Source organism: Schistocerca cancellata, chromosome 4, assembly GCF_023864275.1.
Source record: "Schistocerca cancellata isolate TAMUIC-IGC-003103 chromosome 4, iqSchCanc2.1, whole genome shotgun sequence".
Lineage (NCBI taxonomy): Eukaryota > Metazoa > Arthropoda > Insecta > Orthoptera > Acrididae > Schistocerca > Schistocerca cancellata.
The window spans coordinates 419,150,388-419,172,355 of record NC_064629.1 but is presented as its reverse complement, the minus strand read 5'-3'; the positions used below and the strand labels follow the sequence as shown (position 1 = coordinate 419,172,355).

Genomic DNA, 21,968 nt, shown 5'->3' with positions numbered 1-21,968 from the left:
ACACCAATAAGATTGGCAGTTGTACACTGCAGACAGTAACCTGAAAATGGAAATGAAGTATTTGACTCCTGTGTTTGCAATTATTATCCCCAGTGAAGAAACTAAAAGTTAGGGTTAGTTAATTACATGGATAATATGTGGCACAAATAAACCACCAGAAACATTTGGTGATCAAAATAAAATGAAGCTTTGAAAGCAAGTGTAAGAAGCTATAGGAAGGTACACACAAAGTGCACAGTAGCAGCATAATTTTAGGAATTATCGAATAATGAAGTTATCTATCATAATCAATCTGGAAAGCTGTTAATGATAATGTGGTCAGAAATAAAGTGAGGCACATTAAGTTCACTATAAAAAGTGATGGAAGGACTGTTGAGAATCTCATACATACTGCTGGCATATTTAACAAACGTTACACAAATAAAGCTTAAAATTTAAATAAACAGAATTTAATTTTAAAAAATAGAACATCACATGTTACTGATGGTTTCCCAAATGTAATCATTAAACAAAATTTGAGAGAAATAAACTTTCAGATAATTGATATAATCAATCTGCTCTTTAGATTAGGAATATTAACCAACAAATCTAAAACACACTATAGCAAACACACTTCAGAAGAAGGATGAGATACAAAACAAACAAATCTACCATTGAGCTTTTCTAAAATAATTGAAAGTGTTATGGAAGAAATGTTATCACATCTAGCTTTTTAAATAAAAAGGCATTGTTTCTTAACGATAAAAAAGGTTCCAGGAAAAAACTTAAATAGTTGTGTTTTCCTTCTTGAAGTATGTTCTGAATGATATAGACCAAGATTAATAACACTGTTGCTGTTTCTAGACCTACCAAAGCTTTCAATGTGGATAATCATGATATGTTGCTTAGAGAGTTATGGAAAAAGGTATCTCAGGAGTTGTATATTACTGGCAGAAAAGAGACAGTAGAAATACGTCATGAAAATAAAAGTTTTTTGTCATTATGTATTAAACAGTGTACTTTGAGGATTTGCATTAAGCCTTCTGTTATTCTTGATAAATGATTTAAAACACCACTTGATAGCAGCCAGAGAAAGCATTGTTTTGTAGATGATATTAACATGACATAATGAATCAAATTTACCGAAGAAGGTCCATGATGTAACTGGTGATAAAATGGTATTCATGCCTTAGACACACAAAAACAAGTTAGAAGCAATACAATGATACAATTAGCAGCCTGTAGCACTGAAAATGTCTCTTACACAGTGTGTGTTACATTTTGTTTATCTTCTGTGTTTTGTATATCTCTTTAGAAGGGACTTTCCTATACCAGTGTAGAAAATTATCAAACAACCCATGTGATGTGTAAAGTTCCAATGTTGCACTGCACATTTGTCACAGAACTATGTCAAACGTTTAAACTTTTGGAGCAATGGTGGCACACTCCATTCCCCAGCTCATGGACTACAAGTCTGCCAAACCTGTACCTAACTGAGATAGGCCATGTTCATTGAGGTGCTCACCATATGACATGGCTCACTGTGGAAACATAATTATTTGAGTACTATATACTCAGTGACCTTCATTACCTACATTTACAACGTTTTATATACAGCTTCTTTGGCATCTATCTACATCTACAGCCACACTCCACAATCCACCTGATGGTGTGTGGCAGAGGGTACTTTGAGTACCTCAATTGGTTCTCCCTTCTATTCCAGTCTCATGTTGTTCATGGAAAGAAAGATTGTCGGTATGCCTCTTCGTGGGCTCTAATCTCTCTGATTTTATCCTCATGGTCTCTTTGCAAGATATACATAGGAGGGAGCAATATACTGCTTGACTCCTCAGTGAAGGTATGTTCTCGAAACTTCAACAAAAGCCCGTACCAAGCTACTGAGTGTCCCTCCTGCAGAGTCTTCCACTGGAGTTTATCCATCATCTCCTTAACGCTTTCGTGATTACTAGATGATCCTGTAACAATGTGGGCTGCTCTCCGTTGGATCTTCTCTATCTCTTCTATCAACCGTATCTGGTACGGAACCCACACTGATGAGCAATATTCATGCAGCGGGTGAACAAATGTACTGTAACATGCTTCCTTTGTTTTCGGATTGCATCTCCTTAGAATTCTTCCAATGAATCTCAGCCTGGCATCTGCTTTACCGATGATCAACTTTATATGATCATTCCATTTTAAATCACTCCTAATGCCTACTCCCAGATAGTTTATGGAACTAACTGCTTCCAGTTGCTGAGCTGATATATTGTAGCTAAATGATAAACAATCTTTCTTTCTATGTATTCGCAGCACATTACACTTGTCTACATTGATATTCAATTGCCATTCCCTGCACCATGCATCAATGCGCTGCAGATCCTCCTGCATTTCAGTACAATTTTCTGCTGTTACAACATCTCTATATACCACAGCATCATCTGCAAAAAGGCTCAGTCAACTTCCGATGTCATCCACAAGGTCATTTATGTATATCGCGAATAGCAACAGTCCTACGACGCGAATAGCAACAGTCCTACGACACTCCCCTGCGGCACACCTGAAATCACTCTTACTTCGGAAGACTTCCCTTGATTGAGAATGACATGCTGCGTTCTGTTATCTAGGAACTCTTCAATCCAATCACACAATTGGTCTGATTGTCCACATGTTCTTACTTTGTTCATTAAATGACTGTGGGGAACTGTATCGAACACCTTGCGGAAGTCAAGAAACACGGCATCTACCTGGGAACCTATGTCTATGGCCCTCTCAGTCTTGTGGATGAATAGTGTGAGCTGGGTTTCACATGATCATCTTTTTCGAAACCCATGCTGATTCCTACAGAGTAGATTTCTAGTCTCTAGAAAAGTCATTCTACTTGAACATAATACGTGTTCCAAAATTCTACAACTGATCAACTTTAGAGATATAGGTCTATAGTTCTGCATATCTGTTCAATGTCCCTTCTTGAAAATGGGGATGACCTGTGCCCTTTTCCAATCCTTTGGAACGCTACGCTCTTCTAGAGACCTACGGTACACTGCTGCAAAAAAGGGAGCAAGTTCCTTCATGTACTCTGTGTAAAATCAATCTGGTATCCCATCAGGTCCAGGGCTTTTCCTCTTTCGAGTGATTTTAATTGTTTTTCTATCCCTCTGTCATCTATTTCAATATCTACCATTTAGTCATCTGTGCGACAATCTAGAGAAGGAACTACAGTGCAGTCTTCCTCTTTATTAAGGTGCTCACCATATGGCATGGCTCAGGGTAGAAATGTAATTATTTGACTACTGTATACTCAGTGACCTTTATTACCTACATTGACAACACAGAAAATATATTACATTGAATCCTCTGGGGAGAAAACTATTTCTGGTTTATCAGTATGAGGTAAGAGACTATTTATACATAACATGAAGAGAAGACGACTAAGTATCAATCTCAGTCATCAATCAATCTTGCCTTTCCTTCTTATCCCATACGGTAAGTCTCCCCAGATGGAGGGCACTGGCTGACTTTCCCAAAATCTACCCTCTTTTCCTAGACCTCTCCAGTCCTTTTCCTTCACCCTTCTTCCTTCTCCTTCAACCCTTCTGCCTGAAGAAGGAGCCACTGGCTCTGAAAGCTTGCCAATCACAGCAGTCTTTTATGTATGTGTGCTGCTGCTACTTGGTGAGTAGATTTTTAATCTATAAATTAAATAATTTTATCAATAACTGATTGTTTTTATTGTTATATTAGTAAACCAAAATAAATTTGTTACAAGTGATTTATCATGAAACCTGAAGTAAATAGTTAAAACTATCTTTCTATTTCTAGTAAATAAAATAGAAAGTTTGGTAAAGGGAAGTTGTGGTAGAACATAAATGACTCAGAGGTAAAGATGACAACTCAATGAATAGTAGATATGTTAAGCTTTTGGATGAATCCTTTTCTGAGCTTTAAATCCTCTGGTATTGCAACCCTACTAGATACACTTTCATTAGTCCTTATCTTGCAAGTCCCTCTGACCTTACTCACATACCACTTCTCAAGTTACCATCCATTCCATCTCAACAGATCTCTGCCCCCATTTTAGTTGGATATATAGGACTGTGTTTTCTTCATCCACACTTTTTACCATGGTTCCTCTGTATCCTACAACCAACGTAGCCCTCATCATCACCATTTCCATTCCATTAATGTCACTCCACACCACATTTTCTATTATTGTATAAATTTTGCCATATGAGTCTTTTCCATTCTGCACTATTAGTATTTTGTAACTGTTTCTATACACACATTTTATACTCTCATCCTCTGCCAGTTTTTTAGCTTGTGTTTCATTTTCTCTTGTATACACAAATAACATTTTTATCACTGTCTCCATACAGTTATTTCTCTTACCTTTTGTTTTGCTAATCCTTCTTACTACCTAACAGTAAGTATTTTCACTTCATAAGTATAACTGCAGATATACAGTATTATTTGGAAGCATTAACTTTTCATTGTTATCAAATTTTCTCCAATTGACTGTTTATATCTTATTTATTTATCTATGTCTGAATTTTATCTCCTTGTATTTGGTTCCCCTCTGATTATTCCAATGTTTTCTTCTCTCTATGTCTGAGCAAACAAAAACCCTTTCCAAGTCAGAAGAAAGGAAGACTAGGCTTTAATGTCCTATCAGCAACATGGTCATTTAAGTCAGAGCACAAGCATAGAATTAGAAAAGTTGATGAAGAAAACTGGCCTATTTTTTTCTTCAAAGCAATCATCTTGTCATTTGTGTTAAGCAATTTTGAGAAACCACAGACATCCTAAAACTGCATGAACAGAAGGAGAATTTGAGCCCAACTTCTCTTGAATGTGAGTCCAGTATCTTAACCACAGCACCACCTTGTTCAGTCACAATTATATATATATATTTAGAGTATTTTTCCTGTCCTTTTCCAGAACTATATCCCTACAGTATTACTGAAACTGTACATCAACAATAAAATCTTACCAGTGCCCTGGCTATTTGAATTCCTATTTAAGTGTATCATCCTACCTTCAACAAGCCAGTTATTTGATTATAATTTGGCAAGCCCAATTCCTTGCAGCTCTGCTTCCAGAAAGAAAGATTACCAAGGCAGTATCCCTAAGCAGTTGGTTTCATCTATAAGATATTACGTTTCTGTCACCATAAATTCCTACACCCCATGTCCCAGACTTGCATACTGAACCCACCGACTGACCTACTATGCTTTTCATGTCACTCAATCTCCCGCCCCCCTCCCCAATAAAAAATAAATAGATAAAATTAAAAACGAAATAAAATAAAATAAAACACTCCTGGCATCCCTAAATGACTCCCAGGTCCTTACTGAAATATTTCACCAGTCAGTTTCAGTTCTGCCCAGATTCCTACATTCAAACTGAATCATGATGAAGAATTAAGAGGTCTACTCTCCTCCATCTATTTTCTACTTTCTTATACACTTCTCTGAGCAAAGCCAACCAATGCCAACATCAAAAGCTTCACAACAAAATTAATACACTACATTGAACTATGACTCCACCACAAAACCACTTTAAGGAACTCATCACATCCAAAACTGTATCATATTTATCACTGACATCATTTCCAATGACAACATCCCAACCAGTGAAAGTGCACCGATTTCAATTCTTGAGCTGTTTTCAGCAACATCATTTCCCACCACTGTCTTGTTGAACCCAGTTACTACCTAGTATAATGCCTGTGACAGTTGTCTAAAATGTTCACCAAGAACCCTTGTACCAGCAATTCTAATCCAATAGTCCATCAACATTTGCTCAGATACTCTGGCCCAATTGAGAATCAAACAACCTCAGCCACCCATTGTCTAAAATGTTCCTCAAATGTAGCAGTTAAGGTATAAAAGGTGCTCCATTTTTAGACTACCTTCTTGCCAGAGACAATATCATCTCCTCAAACATTAATAATCTCCTATGCTCACAGCCTAGTTGTCTTTGAACTCTATGTTTCCCAACAGCATGCCAACTACAAAAGTACAGGCTTATTATTTGTGCAAAAGAATAACAACATAACACCAACAGTGACCTCTAATATGAAGGAAATATGCTCAAACATCATAATGGGACAGTAATGAACCCTTGTATGCACAACATTCAGCTACAAATTAAAGGAATTCTACCTAATACAAACTGATAATGTTTTTAAGATATGGATCCAGTTCCAGCACACGATATGGATCCAGTTCGAACACATTTACCCTCTGCCTATGCAACTTAAACACTCTCTCACCCATTCTTTCTGGCTCTTCCTCTTCAGCAAACCAGAAGAAACTCTTTTCATATCAAACCTACCAAACACCATTTCTACTTTGATATCTCATACCACTTTCACACCAGAAAGGTTCTCTGTTAAAAAATTACCAAGTGTGAATAAGGTGTTTGCCATGATGAACAGTTCCTCACTAGGTTTCTTGTAAACTGTAACAGACTATTACTTTCACCCAAATGTTAACCCAAATAAATATCTCATGGGATATCCTCACATGTTCCTGATACTCCTCCAATACACTCTAACTGTTCAAAAATGAGCATCACCCCATTGTACTCTGAAATTTGGAATACATAAAACCAGAGTCCTCTCTATCCCTCATACAGTATGAGTCTGCTATTGAAATACATCTGAATTGCCCTCGTCATTCTTCAAAGTATTCTGTTTCCAAATACTTGAAATACAATAGACTTGTCCCATACAACAACCTAATGCTTTGTATTCAGTTTCTGTCAGTGTGATATCACACCCCTACAGTAGCAATGTCAACAGATGATGTAATGATATAATTTATCAGCTTTGCTGCAAATACTTACTAGTTTTTAATGAAGGCATTAGTGTCCACAAATATTTATGTTATGTACAATACTATTTTCCCAGTAGTCATCTTCTGTACTGTCCCCCCCTCCCAATTATACTATATGAATGTTATTTACTTGGCCATGCTTTCCCATTCTGCTTCCCCTTCTTCTACCCCTTCATTTTCCCCTTCTCCTTCTTCTTCTGCCAGGGATGGCAGTGTGTCCCTGGACCAGACCCATCCTAACCTTTGTCCCTCCAAACTCACCTCTCCTGCTCTGACCACAAAGACAAATCATCCCAGTTCGACTGCAGTACCAGAAGAATAAATATTGTGTGTATGAAGAATACATGGGCATACTGTGCTGTGCTCTGAAGAAGAATGAAAGTTGGAAGACTATCCAAAGAGCTCAGTGTTTGTTACTATGTGCCTGTTCATCACTCAGTTCATCCCTTATATGGTAAATTTATTTCAAAATTGTGAATTCTCTGATGTAGATTTTAAGATGACAAAAGAAACATATTTTGTGTGTTCTCATTTTGATAATTATATATTTATTAAATGTCTCTCTACTCAAAGTAGTACCTTAATACTACTGACGTATGATGAAAGGAGCACAATTTAAACTTGCTCTAGTTTGTTACTCACTGAATGAATACTTTGGTGGAGAATTATTAGACCAGTAAACTGTTCATCACTGCTTACCCTGTAGACTTCTTCTTTTCAGCGGTAAATAAAAAATCATTCATTCATACAGGAAACACTGTTTTCCTTTTCCATGTTGCACTTATTCTTTGTTTTCCATCTACAGCTGAAAATTATTTTGTGCCTGTTTCTCCCACTACATACCCAACTGCATCTGTGAAATAATCCTTACTTTCTGATATGGCCATTCGCTCAATTAAGCCCACTCCAGTCATAGCTACAACTGCTACTTTGAGTAAGCTTTTCTAGGACTTATGGTATTTCATTCCTTTGTCTTGATGATGCAGTTACCTCTGCAGCAGCACATACAGTTGCCTTATCTACTGGTTCAGATGCTGTTGTTTCTGCTGATATTGTCACTTGTTTGTTTTGCTCTTCTGACCCTTTTCTGTGTTGTACTTTCTCTACCCCTTCTGGTGCTGCTAATCGTGATTTTTCTGTAGTGGAATCCATTTCACTTGTTTGAAATGAAATTATGGCTGAGGACACTGATATCTGTGTGGCTTCTGGTTTTAAATGGAATTTTCACTGATTACTTTTAGTATTTCTTTACACATATACCTTTTTCCTTTCCTACATCTATTAAACCAATGCTTTGTAAAATTATCTCTCACCAAAGATCTTACATGTACAATTATTGCATCTGGCATACTACTGCATACTGTCTTGATTTTTGTTAATTTTAATTATCTCTGCATTGACAGATGAATTTTGCATTAGATAATATCTTTGTGTTATGCCTACCAACAATAAGTTCACTTCTGGGTTCCCTGCAGTGTATCTTTTAGAACTCTTACACTTTGTACACTTCCATAATTACAAACATCATATGAATCTCCCAGTACTGAGCAGTTGCATCCAGGACTGAGTGAAATTTTATAGCCCTTTAGTATTTCATTTAATTTAATTCATAGTTTTGATGTTCCACTTTGGCAGTCTTGTTTCACATATTGGGAGCAACACCTTTACCATGGCTGTCTAAAAGTATGATTACTTCTCTCTCTTGGATCATGTTTTCACATCTGTACATAAAATTTCTTTTTTCTTAGTCACTGGTATTTTGCAGACAACCAATCCCCTTCTTCTTTCATGATGCTCTCATCTCATTTGTTTTCTTCAAATATTTCAAATAAAAACATTTCAGCTACTCCTAAGAAGTCATGGTGACCCAAAAATCATAGTTTTTAAATGATTAACGGAAAATCTCATATAGAGATGTGAAACAAATACTAACAAAGAGATAGAGGGGCTGGCCAGTACTTACCTCAGCTCAGTACAGCCGATAGATACACACAAAACAAAACCGAAAATTTATGTTCCTAGCTTTCGGAACAAATGTTCCTTCATCAGGGAGGAGAGAGGGGAAAGAAAGGGAAGAAGGGAAAGGAGATTCAGTTACTCACAACCCAGGTTATGAAGCAACAGGGAAAGGAAAATAGGGAGGGTAGCAAGGATGGAGGCATGGTTGTCCATGGACAACCATGCCTCCATCCTTGCTACCCTCCCTATTTTCCTTTCCCTGTTGCTTCATAACCTGGGTTGTGAGTAACTGAATCTCCTTTCCCTTCTTCCCTTTCTTTCCCCTCTCTCCTCCCTGATGAAGGAACATTTGTTCCGAAAGCTAGGAACATAAATTTTCGGTTTTGTTTTGTGTGTATCTATCGGCTGTACTGAGCTGAGGTAAGTACTGGCCAGCCCCTCTATCTCTTTGTTAGTATTTGTTTCAAATCATAGTTTTTGTCTTGCCTTCATTATGGTAGAAAGGTTTTTTACCGAAAAATTGAAAGAAAAATGAATGATGATATGCTTGTGTGCATCAAAACACATGAAAAAAGACCAATTTTAGTAATAAAAATTTTACAGAGTTGTAAAAACAAAATTTAATTATGATCTGTATCTATATTTGTGGCTGTATTTGCTTTAATGTATGTCTTTGGCAACTTGTTACGTAAACTGCAATCAATCTAATTTTGCAACAATAATGTTACTTTTGGGAACTACATAATGTTACTCCTATATGTACACAAATGCCTGTGATTACCTAAAATAAGAACAGATAAGATATTTCTTGTCTCGTAATAAAAAATGCGTCTGTTTTGTTCTGAATTAAGGGTTTTGGAACAACAGTCAAAAACATGTTTTATTCAACAAATTAGATTCATCTACCACCTCCTCCATCTAGTTCCCACTGCAAACCTTGCATCCCATCCCGCTCTTCTTCATCCCCTCCTCCTCCTCCTTCCTTCCTTCCTTCCCTCCTTCCTTACATAGGAATCAGAGCAGTATTTTATATTATGCAGATGTAGGAAAGGAAATTTTGACAGTTGCTACTCAGATTATAATAAAGAACAACATTTAAGAAACATTAATTTTCTAAAATAAATACAATACAAATTACAAGTATTAGTAACACTTGCTATTTCAGAGGTAATGGAAGTAGCTGAAATTCTGAAAGTATATGACTTGGGCTACAGAAAAGTGCTGAAAGAGTGATAGGTAAAGAAAAACAGAGGATATAGAAAGACTAAAGTAATTAATATAATCTGAGTATCAGGAAATCTGCAGAAATTTGAAAGAAAGGAAAAATAATATACAATTTTGAATAAGAACACTCTCACTTATTAAACCATGAAATTGAATTTAAAGAATCACAAAAGCAAATATGGTTTTGATAAACAGTTCTTTCTTTTAAATCAAAAGGCATCAAACAAGAACAGGTAATGGAAGAGCAAAGCATGCAGGAAAGAGGAAATGTCACTGACAACCTTGAATTGAGACAGAATCAGATCATAAGGCAGGAAAACAAGTGGAGTTTTCCCTGAGACCTCTTTGCTGATGACACAGCAACAGTTAAATAAGGCTAAATAATACACAATAGACTACAATGAAGATGTTATTGGAAACTGACAGAATAAGTACAATACACTGATGCCTTCACATTTCTTCTTGTAATTTTCATCATACGCAATGATACACCTGTTTTCAAATACATGTTACAGACAGTGGAAATAATGTGAGCTTATAGGCACACTAACCTCTTTGATGATGACACAGCAGCAGTCAAGTCCAAATAATACAAAATGAACTACAATGAAATTTTTATTCGGAGCTGACAGAACAATCAAAATACATTAATGACTTCACATTTTGTCATGCATCTTACATTATATGCTATGATATGTCAGTTTTCAAATGTATGTGACTGACAGTGGAAATAATGTGAGCTTATAGACACAGATACCTTTAAAAATGCAGTCAAATTTTGCCATCCATGATGTCAGGACTGTTTCTTTACTGAGGCCATCAATCTCAGGTAAAGATCTGTAAAAGCAGAAACATTAACTTTAATAAGTTGCTTGTCAATCAGTTATCTAGGAACAATTACAGAGATAGCAGGCATTGTTTGATTAGAGAAAGAAGGATTGTTATTTCATAATCAGTGTCAAGCTGTATATGAAAACATTATTCAATTTCTGTGTAGGTCAACATTTTCAAATTGCATTTATAGTACTTTGGCTGACAGACATAACTCATTATATCATCTAGTTGTTCAATGTGTTTATAATATTTGATCCAATATATAAGAAATATATGATAACCTAATCTTTCTCATCACATTTAATTCCTTATATTCTTTTTGGGTTTGCATCTGGATTATACAGTTATCATGTCAAAATACTTCAGGAATCCACCTTCTCCATCTTCAGGTGAGAATTGTTTGCTGAATCTCAGGAGAATTAATTCCTACCATGAATAGCACCAGTTTTATACACACTGAAGAAACAAAACACCTGTGAGAGAAATTGCTGCTACTACTCCATAATGCAAAGTGAATTCTTTATTCTTTCTTTATTTGTTCATGGATTATTTCTTACAATGGTATTGGACACTTCATGTTTACATAAATCTTGCATATAGATAGCTGAAAAATACAGTGATAAACAGGGTAAGTCAGGAGGAAAGGTGCATGCACTGAGGAGAGGTAGTACTAGTGATTCTGAACAAAAAACTTCATATGAACATTGGCCTATTCTGAATGGTTTCTGAGATAGAACACATTTTATATTACTCTTGTATGTTTTCCTTCAATAACTCTAAAAACACACCCTCCAGTGAAAACACATCACAGTACGAAATTAAACTATATTAAATTTCCTAAAAAAAAAAGGTCCTATTCATTTTTTTCTCTAGACCTAATGGTTTTTGCAAAGAGAGCACTAGAATGTTGAAAAACTTGCTCAACGCACATGAGCTGTAGCTTAAATACACTCCTGGAAATTGAAATAAGAACACCGTGAATTCATTGTCCCAGGAAGGGGAAACTTTATTGACACATTCCTGGGGTCAGATACATCACATGATCACACTGACAGAACCACAGGCACATAGACACAGGCAACAGAGCATGCACAATGTTGTCCAAGGAAGTGATATAGGTTAATTTTAATTTTAATAATCAACAGCCTCAGTTGGCCCGTTTACCTAGAATTTACCTACACTCCTGGAAATGGAAAAAAGAACACATTGACACCGGTGTGTCAGACCCACCATACTTGCTCCGGACACTGCGAGAGGGCTGTACAAGCAATGATCACACGCACGGCACAGCGGACACACCCGGAACCGCGGTGTTGGCCGTCGAATGGCGCTAGCTGCGCAGCATTTGTGCACCGCCGCCGTCAGTGTCAGCCAGTTTGCCGTGGCATACGGAGCTCCATCGCAGTCTTTAACACTGGTAGCATGCCGCGACAGCGTGGACGTGAATCGTATGTGCAGTTGACGGACTTTGAGCGAGGGCGTATAGTGGGCATGCGGGAGGCCGGGTGGACGTACCGCCAAATTGCTCAACACGTGGGGCGTGAGGTCTCCACAGTACATCGATGTTGTCGCCAGTGGTCGGCGGAAGGTGCACGTGCCCGTCGACCTGGGACCGGACCGCAGCGACGCACGGATGCACGCCAAGACCGTAGGATCCTACGCAGTGCCGTAGGGGACCGCACCGCCACTTCCCAGCAAATTAGGGACACTGTTGCTCCTGGGGTATCGGCGAGGACCATTCGCAACCGTCTCCATGAAGCTGGGCTACGGTCCCGCACACCGTTAGGCCGTCTTCCGCTCACGCCCCAACATCGTGCAGCCCGCCTCCAGTGGTGTCGCGACAGGCGTGAATGGAGGGAAGAATGGAGACGTGTCGTCTTCAGCGATGAGAGTCGCTTCTGCCTTGGTGCCAATGATAGTCGTATGCGTGTTTGGCGCCGTGCAGGTGAGCGCCACAATCAGGACTGCATACAACCGAGGCACACAGGGCCAACACCCGGCATCATGGTGTGGGGAGCGATCTCCTACACTGGCCGTACACCACTGGTGATCGTCGAGGGGACACTGAATAGTGCACGGTACATCCAAACCGTCATCGAACCCATCGTTCTACCATTCCTAGACCGGCAAGGGAACTTGCTGTTCCAACAGGACAATGCACGTCCGCATGTATCCCGTGCCACCCAACGTGCTCTAGAAGGTGTAAGTCAACTACCCTGGCCAGCAAGATCTCCGGATCTGTCCCCCATTGAGCATGTTTGGGACTGGATGAAGCGTCGTCTCACGCGGTCTGCACGTCCAGCACGAACGCTGGTCCAACTGAGGCGCCAGGTGGAAATGGCATGGCAAGCCGTTCCACAGGACTACATCCAGCATCTCTACGATCGTCTCCATGGGAGAATAGCAGCCTGCATTGCTGCGAAAGGTGGATATACACTGTACTAGTGCCGACATTGTGCATGCTCTGTTGCCTGTGTCTATGTGCCTGTGGTTCTGTCAGTGTGATCATGTGATGTATCTGACCCCAGGAATGTGTCAATAAAGTTTCCCCTTCCTGGGACAATGAATTCACGGTGTTCTTATTTCAATTTCCAGGAGTGTAGTTTTTGTAGGCCAATTTGAGGTAGTTTCCCAACTCAATAGACCACAAGTGTCCTCCATCAAACTGTTCATCTCAACTAGCTCTACACTACTGTGGTACATTGTAAACAGTGACAATGTTTGATAGTACAGAAAATAAATAACAATGGATATAAAATGTGTCCTATCTCAGAAACCATTCGGAATAGGGCATATTTCCATATGAAGTTTTTTGTTCAGAAGCACCCCTCAAAGCATGTACCTTTCCTCCTGACTCACCTTGTACATCAATTTATGTATGATTGCATTTATAGGCTGTCTGTTACATGTATTGGCTAGTTACAAAAAGTTATTACATATACATATATTTTATATAATTTTCACAGAAAATGTCATTAAAAGTACATTATAAAAAATGAACACTGAAACACTAATCAGTTTTTTATTTCAAGACATTCTTTAACACTGTAAGGGCAAATATTGATCAGATGTCTTTTTAATTTTCTTTTAAGAAGAGACATACTTTCTATCATCTTTGGACATTGTGGGAAACTATTGTACAGTATACGCCCACAATTTACAGGTTCATTGTTTGTTAATTTTAGCCTATTTCCTTCTATATGATAGTCATTTTTTTATTCTTGTATTATGTTCATGACATTCTCAATTTACCAATGCAGTGCAGTTAGATATATATGATGCTACTGTTATATATAATGCTACTGTTTAAATTTTTAGCTCCCTGAATTTATTTCTGCAGGATTCTCTAGGTGATACTTTTGCAATATACGGCTCTCTTTTGTAATCTTAATACCCTTTGTGTGTGGGCATTTGCAGCATTTCCCCAAGCCAGGATGCCATATGAGAGGTTTGAATGGACTAGTCCACAGTACATTGTTTGCAGAGTGTGTCTATTTATTGACTTTGACATATTATAATGGAAATATGCTTGAACCTATTTTGCTGCACATGTTATTTATGTGATTCTCCTGCCATATACCTGCCCACTGTTACACCTAGAAATTTATAGATGTCTGTCTCCTTTAGTTCTAGGTCTCCAATCCTGACTGTGATGTTGTCCAAAGTCTGTTTTTGTTTGCATGTATCTGCATATATGTTGTTTTGTTTCCATTTATAAAGAGATGGTTCTCCCTGAAATAATTGTTTCCACTTTTCATATTTAGCGAATCCACTTCTTGCAGGTTATCTTTTGTAGAACTGATAACAACAAATGAAATGTCATCTGCATACATGACTACACTATCAGATACTGATTTGGTTGTATCATTGACATACAAAATGAAAAGTAGTGGACCAAGAATAGATCCCCGAGGAACACCATATCTCAAAATTTCAAAATTTGAAAAGACACTTGTAATATTATTTTTCACTTTTTGCTTTATTTCTACACACCACTTTCTATTTTCCAAAACCCATTTAATGATGTCTACTGCTTTCCCCCTTACACCGTAACAATGAAGTTTTCCTAACAGGATGTCATGATGTACACAATCAAATGCTTTAGATAGGTCCAGGAACATACCACAGACTTTCTTCTGTTCATCAAGTGCTTTAGTTACAAGTGTCACGAATTCAACTATTACTGTTTTAGTAGATTTGCCCTTTCTGAATCCATGTAGTTCATCGTTGAGAATACTTCATGTTTGTACAAAATTTAATAATCTGTCCTTTATTATTGTTTCTATTATTTTAGAGTGTACTGATGTAATAGTTATAGATCTGTAATTTCCTGGGTCTTTTTTGCAGTCTCCTTTGTGTATAGGAATTACTTTACTCTTTTTCAGACACATTGGGAACTATTCCGTTTTCTATAGATAAGTTTATCAGACTGGCTAATGCCTTTACTACCCATTGTAAACAGCATTTAATTATTTTCGTGGATATACTATCAAGTCCCTCAGTGTTTTTTGTTTTTAGACTAGGTATTATTTTCACAATTTCTGATTCATTAGTTGCGGTCAAGAATAAGCATTTTGTCTCATATGGAATGTTTATTGTGTTTATTTTGGCAGTATTATTTTAAGTTATTAATTTGTCCACAACTTCAATATAATGTTTGTTTGAGGTACTGCTGACATTCTGTGCATCCCTGAGTTCCCTATCATTTACCTCAAGTGTTATGTTATCAGTGTATTCCACACCTACACATTTTCTCTTTTCATTTATGAGAGACCATATGGTCTTAGTGATATTTGTTGAGGTTGCTTTCTTGTTTTCATAATATGTCGATTTAGTCTTTTTTATCAGTTTAGTGTATGTTTCCTTCTTTTCCCTATGTGCATCCCTATTTTCTTGGGTTGGCCTTAACCAACAAATTTCATACAGGCTTTTTACCTCTTCCCTCTTCCTTTTTACCTCTACTGTGACCCAGTTTTTATTTTTCTTCTTATTAATTTCTCTACATACTACTGGACATGCAACATCTATGTAATGGCTTAATATTTTGCAGAATGATTCCCATCCTTTATTTAGGTTTTCTGTAAAGTGTACTTCACAAAAGTCTTCGGTTTCCAGTAGCCTTTGTAGCCTATCTATGTTTGTTTGCTTAGTTTGTCTAAACTCTTTAAATATTTTTTCAGGCTTTCCTATGTTGCCTGCTAATTCAACTACTACCCCATAGTGGTCTGCAATGGTCATGTTTATGACCTTTACTGTCTGCTGGCTCTGTTGTACATTAGTGATCATGTGATCTATTAATGTTTCTGTTTTTTACACTATCTCATGGGACTGTCTATTGCTAAATAAAGTTTTAAGCAGATCTTGAAAGCTACTTGTTGTCTTTTCATGTGTTAATATTTAGGTCACCAGCTACAATTATATAAGAGAATTCCCTTATAGCCTTATCTAACAGTACTTCTAACTCTTTTAGAAATCCATTTATCTCACTGTTTGGCAATCTGTAGATACCTATTATCACACATTTTCCCCATAATATGTTGGCTGTATTGCTGCAGCTTCAAATAGCATTTCTGTACACTTGTCTAGTGACCATGAAATGATACCCTCTATTTTACTGTGTACATAGTCTGCCATCCCTCTGCCCTTATGTTCAGATCTGCAGAAATTAGCAAATTTTTAATATTCCTGTATGTTGAAAACATTAATTTCATTTCCTTTCAGATCATGTTCTGACATACTAAATATATGTAGTAACTCAGCAGCTACTAGTACTTCTATCTGTTCTAATTTACTAGATGCATACTGTAAATTCTGCTGCAAGATTATTCTATTAGAAATAGATGTTCTGATTTTCTATGGCACCTTTCCTTTTTACCTGGTGGTACAAAAAATCTTGCTCCTTGAGATGCTTTTGCTTCTTTGTTCTTTCCCCTCTCCCGTATCTCACCTGCAGGATCTTTGTTACCGGTTCTTCTTCTGCAGGTGACGACAAAGCTTCTTCTGGTAGTGATGACACTCCTTCTGCTGGTGATGACACTGCTTCTTTTTCTGCTAGTGATGACACTGCTTTTCCCTCCTTTGCCGGGCAGAGTGATGTTTCCTCTTCTCTCCTTTCAACTTGTGGCTACTATGAGTCTGTTACTGGATACAGTATTGTATTTCCTATTTCTTCCCTGACTGATAGTGGTACAGGTCTATGTACTTTTCTTGTGTGCTGCTAATTTTTTCTAATAATTCTTTGCACAGAATTTATTTACCATAGTTGTTTCTGTGCAGGCCATCCTTTTTGAAATGTTTTCTCATTGAGCTTGTTGCTTCAATAAATGTAGCATTAAAGAAAATGCTATATATCTCCTGGAATATTCTGTACCTGTTGACAATTTCTCTGTTTACACATGAAGCTTCTGTCATATCATGCCTGTGTGGAATGCTTCCGACATATACATCAGAATGTATAAGTTTTCCTAAGGATTCTCTTAGAGCTCTGGTTGCATTTACACTTTTGTTCTTATATACATTGTTTCCTCCCCCAATAATAACACACTTGGAACCTTTTGTCACTGTTCCTTCACAGTGTTTTAGTACCTCATTTAGAGGCATGCCAGGATGGGTAAAACCAGTTACTTTTTGTTTAGTATGCATAGTGCCCATAATACCTGCTAAGCCTTTTCCATGGATAGTTGAAAATATGTAAACATCACCTTTCTTATTTTTCTCACTTGGCACAAGATTTCACAAATGTTTAGTATTTTGTTGCTTCCTCAAGGTACTTCTTGGAGACATGAAATCATTTTTCTTTTTTCCCTGATTGACTATATCTTCATTTTTATCTAGTGGATCATATCTGTTCATTGTTTTCAGTTCAAAAAGTTCTTCATTTTGTTTCATATGCGAGCTTTTTTTTAGGCCTAAAAAACAGCTCATTTTCCACTTTTTTTTCTTGTTTGAGTTTATTTATCACTGTTTTCAGATTACTTATCTATTGTTTTGCACACAATTACTCCTGTTCTAATGCAAAAACTACGTTTCCTTCATGTATGCTACCATGTTTTTGTAAATACGCCATTCGTGAACAGCAGTCATTTACAATACCATGCCTGTACAACATCCAGGTGGTGAAAGCTGGCAGAAACAATGAGCCCTTACTGGCTGAGACAAAGACCTTTTTTTTTTTTAAATTTCAGATAATGGATATCTCTTGTCTCTATTTATGATATTATATGACTGCCTAATTTCAAGTGATTTCTGTGTGACAGTTCCAAGAGTGAGATGCAAGAGCAACTATCTGTGTCTCATCAAAGTTCTTTCTGTGTTCTTCAGTGAAACAGTGCTCTGTCACCACAAAATTCTCAGGTAATTGTATGTGGTGATATTTCTCAGAACCCCTGTCATAAACAGTGTGAATCATCTTGCCAATAAACATTTTCCCACTTGGCAACAGATGTTGTAAGCAATAGATTTCATCAGTCCTAGAACATCTTTAACCAAGATAAGTAGATTTTTAATCTTTAGATATTGTATCTTTCTAAAATGCTTCTTATCTTTGAGGATACACTAATGGCTAATGATAGGAAAGCAACTGAACAACAAATGTTTTCTACTGGTTTTGGCAAATGTCCAAACATAGTGGATCTTTTTGTCAGTGCAGATATCCTGCTTGGGCACAAGCTTATCATGTTATAATTTTTGCATCAGGTTTTCCATGCCTGAACTGACATAAGCCCTCTATACCGACATCATCCCTGTGTTGGTATGATTGAAGACAACTCATGGCATTTAGATACTGGTCTGTATGAATTAGCTTTATATAAATACTGTGTCCCAGAGTCTAATAATTCTTCCCATGGAAAAAACAAATCCACAAAATAGTGCTTTCCAACCATCTTGACTTCCATTGTGAACTTGATGCTGGGGTGCAGGTAATTGAAAAGATCCCAGAAAAAACTGAGTCTGTATTGTCCACGTGGCCACACCATAAATGTATGATCAATGTACCTCCATAAACAGATGGGTTTAAAAAAGCCATCGTCAATAATCTGTCTTCAAAAACTTCCATAACAGAACTGGTGATAATGAGAAATAATGGACTACCCATTCCCACTCAGTTAGTTTGTTCAAAACACTTATCCTTAAACAATAAATAAGTAAATATCAGCACATAAAAGCAAAGTTTCATCAATTTACTATCCAGTTCTTCACTAATTACCATCAAGGCCTCTTCAAGAGGAGCCCAAATAAAAAAAAAACACACTACATGCAATGTCATGAGTGAACACAAATGATCAAGACATAAAGACTTCAAGCATTCCAAATCTTTGGATATAATATCTGGTTGTGTGAATGTGAAATGAATGCAGCTCCTTAGTAAGGCATAACAATAAAAGAAAAAGGAAAAATTGCTGAGTGATTCAATTTTCTGATGAGAATTGGTAAAGAAGGTATTGTACCTAAATGTGTAATATATATTTTTACTTCATTAATATCAAACTGGCATATAATATTAATAAGCATGCTAGTGTTGCTCCTGTTCTAACCTCATGTTGGGAAACGTGAGCACCATATTTCCTGTTCTATAGTTTTTAGTGAGCACTTGAAGACTTTGTATATTCATTCCTTATATTTGGACTGTGTGAGGTGGTGCATTGGCTACCACACTGGACTTGTATTTGGGAGGATGACAGTTCAAACCCATATCTAGCCATCCAGATTTAGGTTTTCTGTGATTCACCTAAATTGTTCCTGTCAAATGCTGGGATGGCTCCTTTGAAAGGGTATGGTTGATTTCCTTCCCCAATCTTTATACAATCCGAGCTGTGCTCCCTCTCTAGCGAACTTGATGGCAACAGGATGTTGAACCCAAACTTACTTCCTTTCTTTCACTTGTATTTGCTTGTGAATTTTCATATAATGTCCCTTTTTACCAATTTCCCTTGAGAAAAATGTTTTAATAATTTCAGCTGACAACACAAACACAAATTACTGAGGGTAGAAAAGGAAAGGTAAAAACAATCTTTATTATAAGTGAAAGAAAAGAGTGCTAATGACTTAATTGGTTTTCGATGTCTTTCTCATATCATGTTCAATGCTGTCCATATAAGTAAAGTGGTGAACCCAGTGATATAAATCTCATAATTAGTCAAATCTACCAACATGCTTCATGTGCTGAAGAAATAAACCAATCTCAGTGTTTACTGGGATGGAGTACAAGAAACTTTTTGGGTATAGTGAAACCAGATGGTTAACTCTCCTATGGCCTGTTAAGAGACTCATTGATACTTGTCAACCATTAGGATTACTCCCTGTTCTTTTACAATCATCCTCTCCCGTGGAACGAATTTTTCAAATATGCTCACCTGCATCACAATTCAGTTACATATTTCTCTGGCAGTATTTTGTCCATTTCAAGGGGCAGTTTAATTATAATTAAAGTTGCAGACAAAATAAATATGTTGTTCAACAAGTTAGAATCCACAAACTCTTAAATATTTTTGACATTTGCTGTGGAACAGCAATTGCAAGAATTGAAAAATGGAGGGCTACAGATATTACTTCAGTAAACAATATCCCTACAGCTTTACATGATACCTACATTGGAAAATTTCTGTGAATAGTCTGAAGCATTTCCCATGTTTTTGGTATAGATTATAAGTGAGGATAATGAATTTTACTACAGACATTTTCAGCCACTGCTCTTATATAGACTTTAATGGCTAAACCAGTTTCAGCACTTATACCATCATTAATAGCCCTACACAACAAGAAACAATATACAAAATGACAACTGTCAACACAGCATTAACAAATTAAATTAACACTTACCTCAAATACATCTTGACACAGGCACCAACTAAGTATCACTTTTAATTTGTGTTGTGTAGTTAGGTGTTTATTTAATTCATTAGTGTAATGTTGGTAAGTGTGTTTTTGTATATTGTTTCTTCTTTCATACAATTATTGAGAATGGCATAAATGTCAAAGCAATTTAGATAGTAAGCAATAAATGTGTGCATTGACATAACCAAAGTAGTCTTCAGTCAGTGGAGTAACCCTAAATACAACCATTAGCTGGATTTGTGTTCAAGAATTCTGTCAGTTTTTATCTACTGTCATGAACTTCACTATGGATGAGAGGGAACTGTTTAATGAGTACTGTAGTGTGAGTAAATATTGTGAAGATGAACTTCTGGATGGGAATGAGAAATCAAATATTAGTTTCAGTGAAATACGGTGCAAAATGTTTATTCATTTTTACAATCAATGACTATGTCTTGACATGTCAGAAGTGTGGTCAAATACAAATATTCACTAGCTATTCCATGTTCTAATGCTTCTGTTGAAAGAGTAGTTTCAATAATAAACACTTCAGGGATGGACCAAAAAACATGCTAAACTTAGAGACAGTAAAAGCACTGGAAATGATTAAAACAGCATCTTCTTTTCTCCACCCATGAATGGGCTTCTACAATTTGATACTTAATGAAAATAAACTCCTAGAACAACTGCACATCCCAAAATGTACTGTTCAAATACCAGCAAGCTTGTACCATCAATTTCACTGTAAAATGTGACACTTCTATTTTTATTGACATCTAAATTGTATATTAAATACCATTATTAACTTCCCATGATTACTATGGAGGATTCTGTGAAAATAAATTACTATTATTGTACCTATATGAACAATAATTTACTGTGTCCCAGTTTTCACTCATTTGCTTTAATTTGTGTGCCATATTTCCAAAATGTCCTAAATCTGCTTAAAAATAATTTGGAAAGCCTAGTCTGAAATCGATGTATAAAAAGGGAATGACAAACATCTGATAAAAAATGTACAGAACTCATAAAAGCAACATACATGTAGTATTTCATTAATAAAATTTTGCAATGCTTTTTACCCCTTCCACATACATCACACACTGGACATTGTAACAGAGGGAAAAGAACAAGAAGGAAACATACTGAAAGCTGGCTGTCATATACAAGTAGAACTTGGAAAGTAGTAAGATCTACAGAGACAAGCTGCATTAAAATCTGTTTTATTATGACCATACAGAGAATGTTTCAAGCTATTAATATTGTCAGTGTTTAGGAAAGATTATCTAGATGCAGACAGTGCTGAAAGTGATGAGATGT

The 21,968-nt window shown here is 36.8% G+C and overlaps 1 protein-coding gene across 1 annotated transcript in view; it reads right to left on the bottom strand.

Annotated features, from left to right (window-relative positions):
- Positions 1-21,968, bottom strand: part of LOC126183408 (calcium-dependent secretion activator-like) — a 1,473,721-nt gene that overhangs the window by 839,690 nt on the left and 612,063 nt on the right. Inside the window, exon 6 of the mRNA XM_049925356.1 lies at positions 10,759-10,838. Coding sequence (XP_049781313.1) covers positions 10,759-10,838 — 80 coding nt within the window. The remainder of the gene's footprint in view (positions 1-10,758; positions 10,839-21,968) is intronic.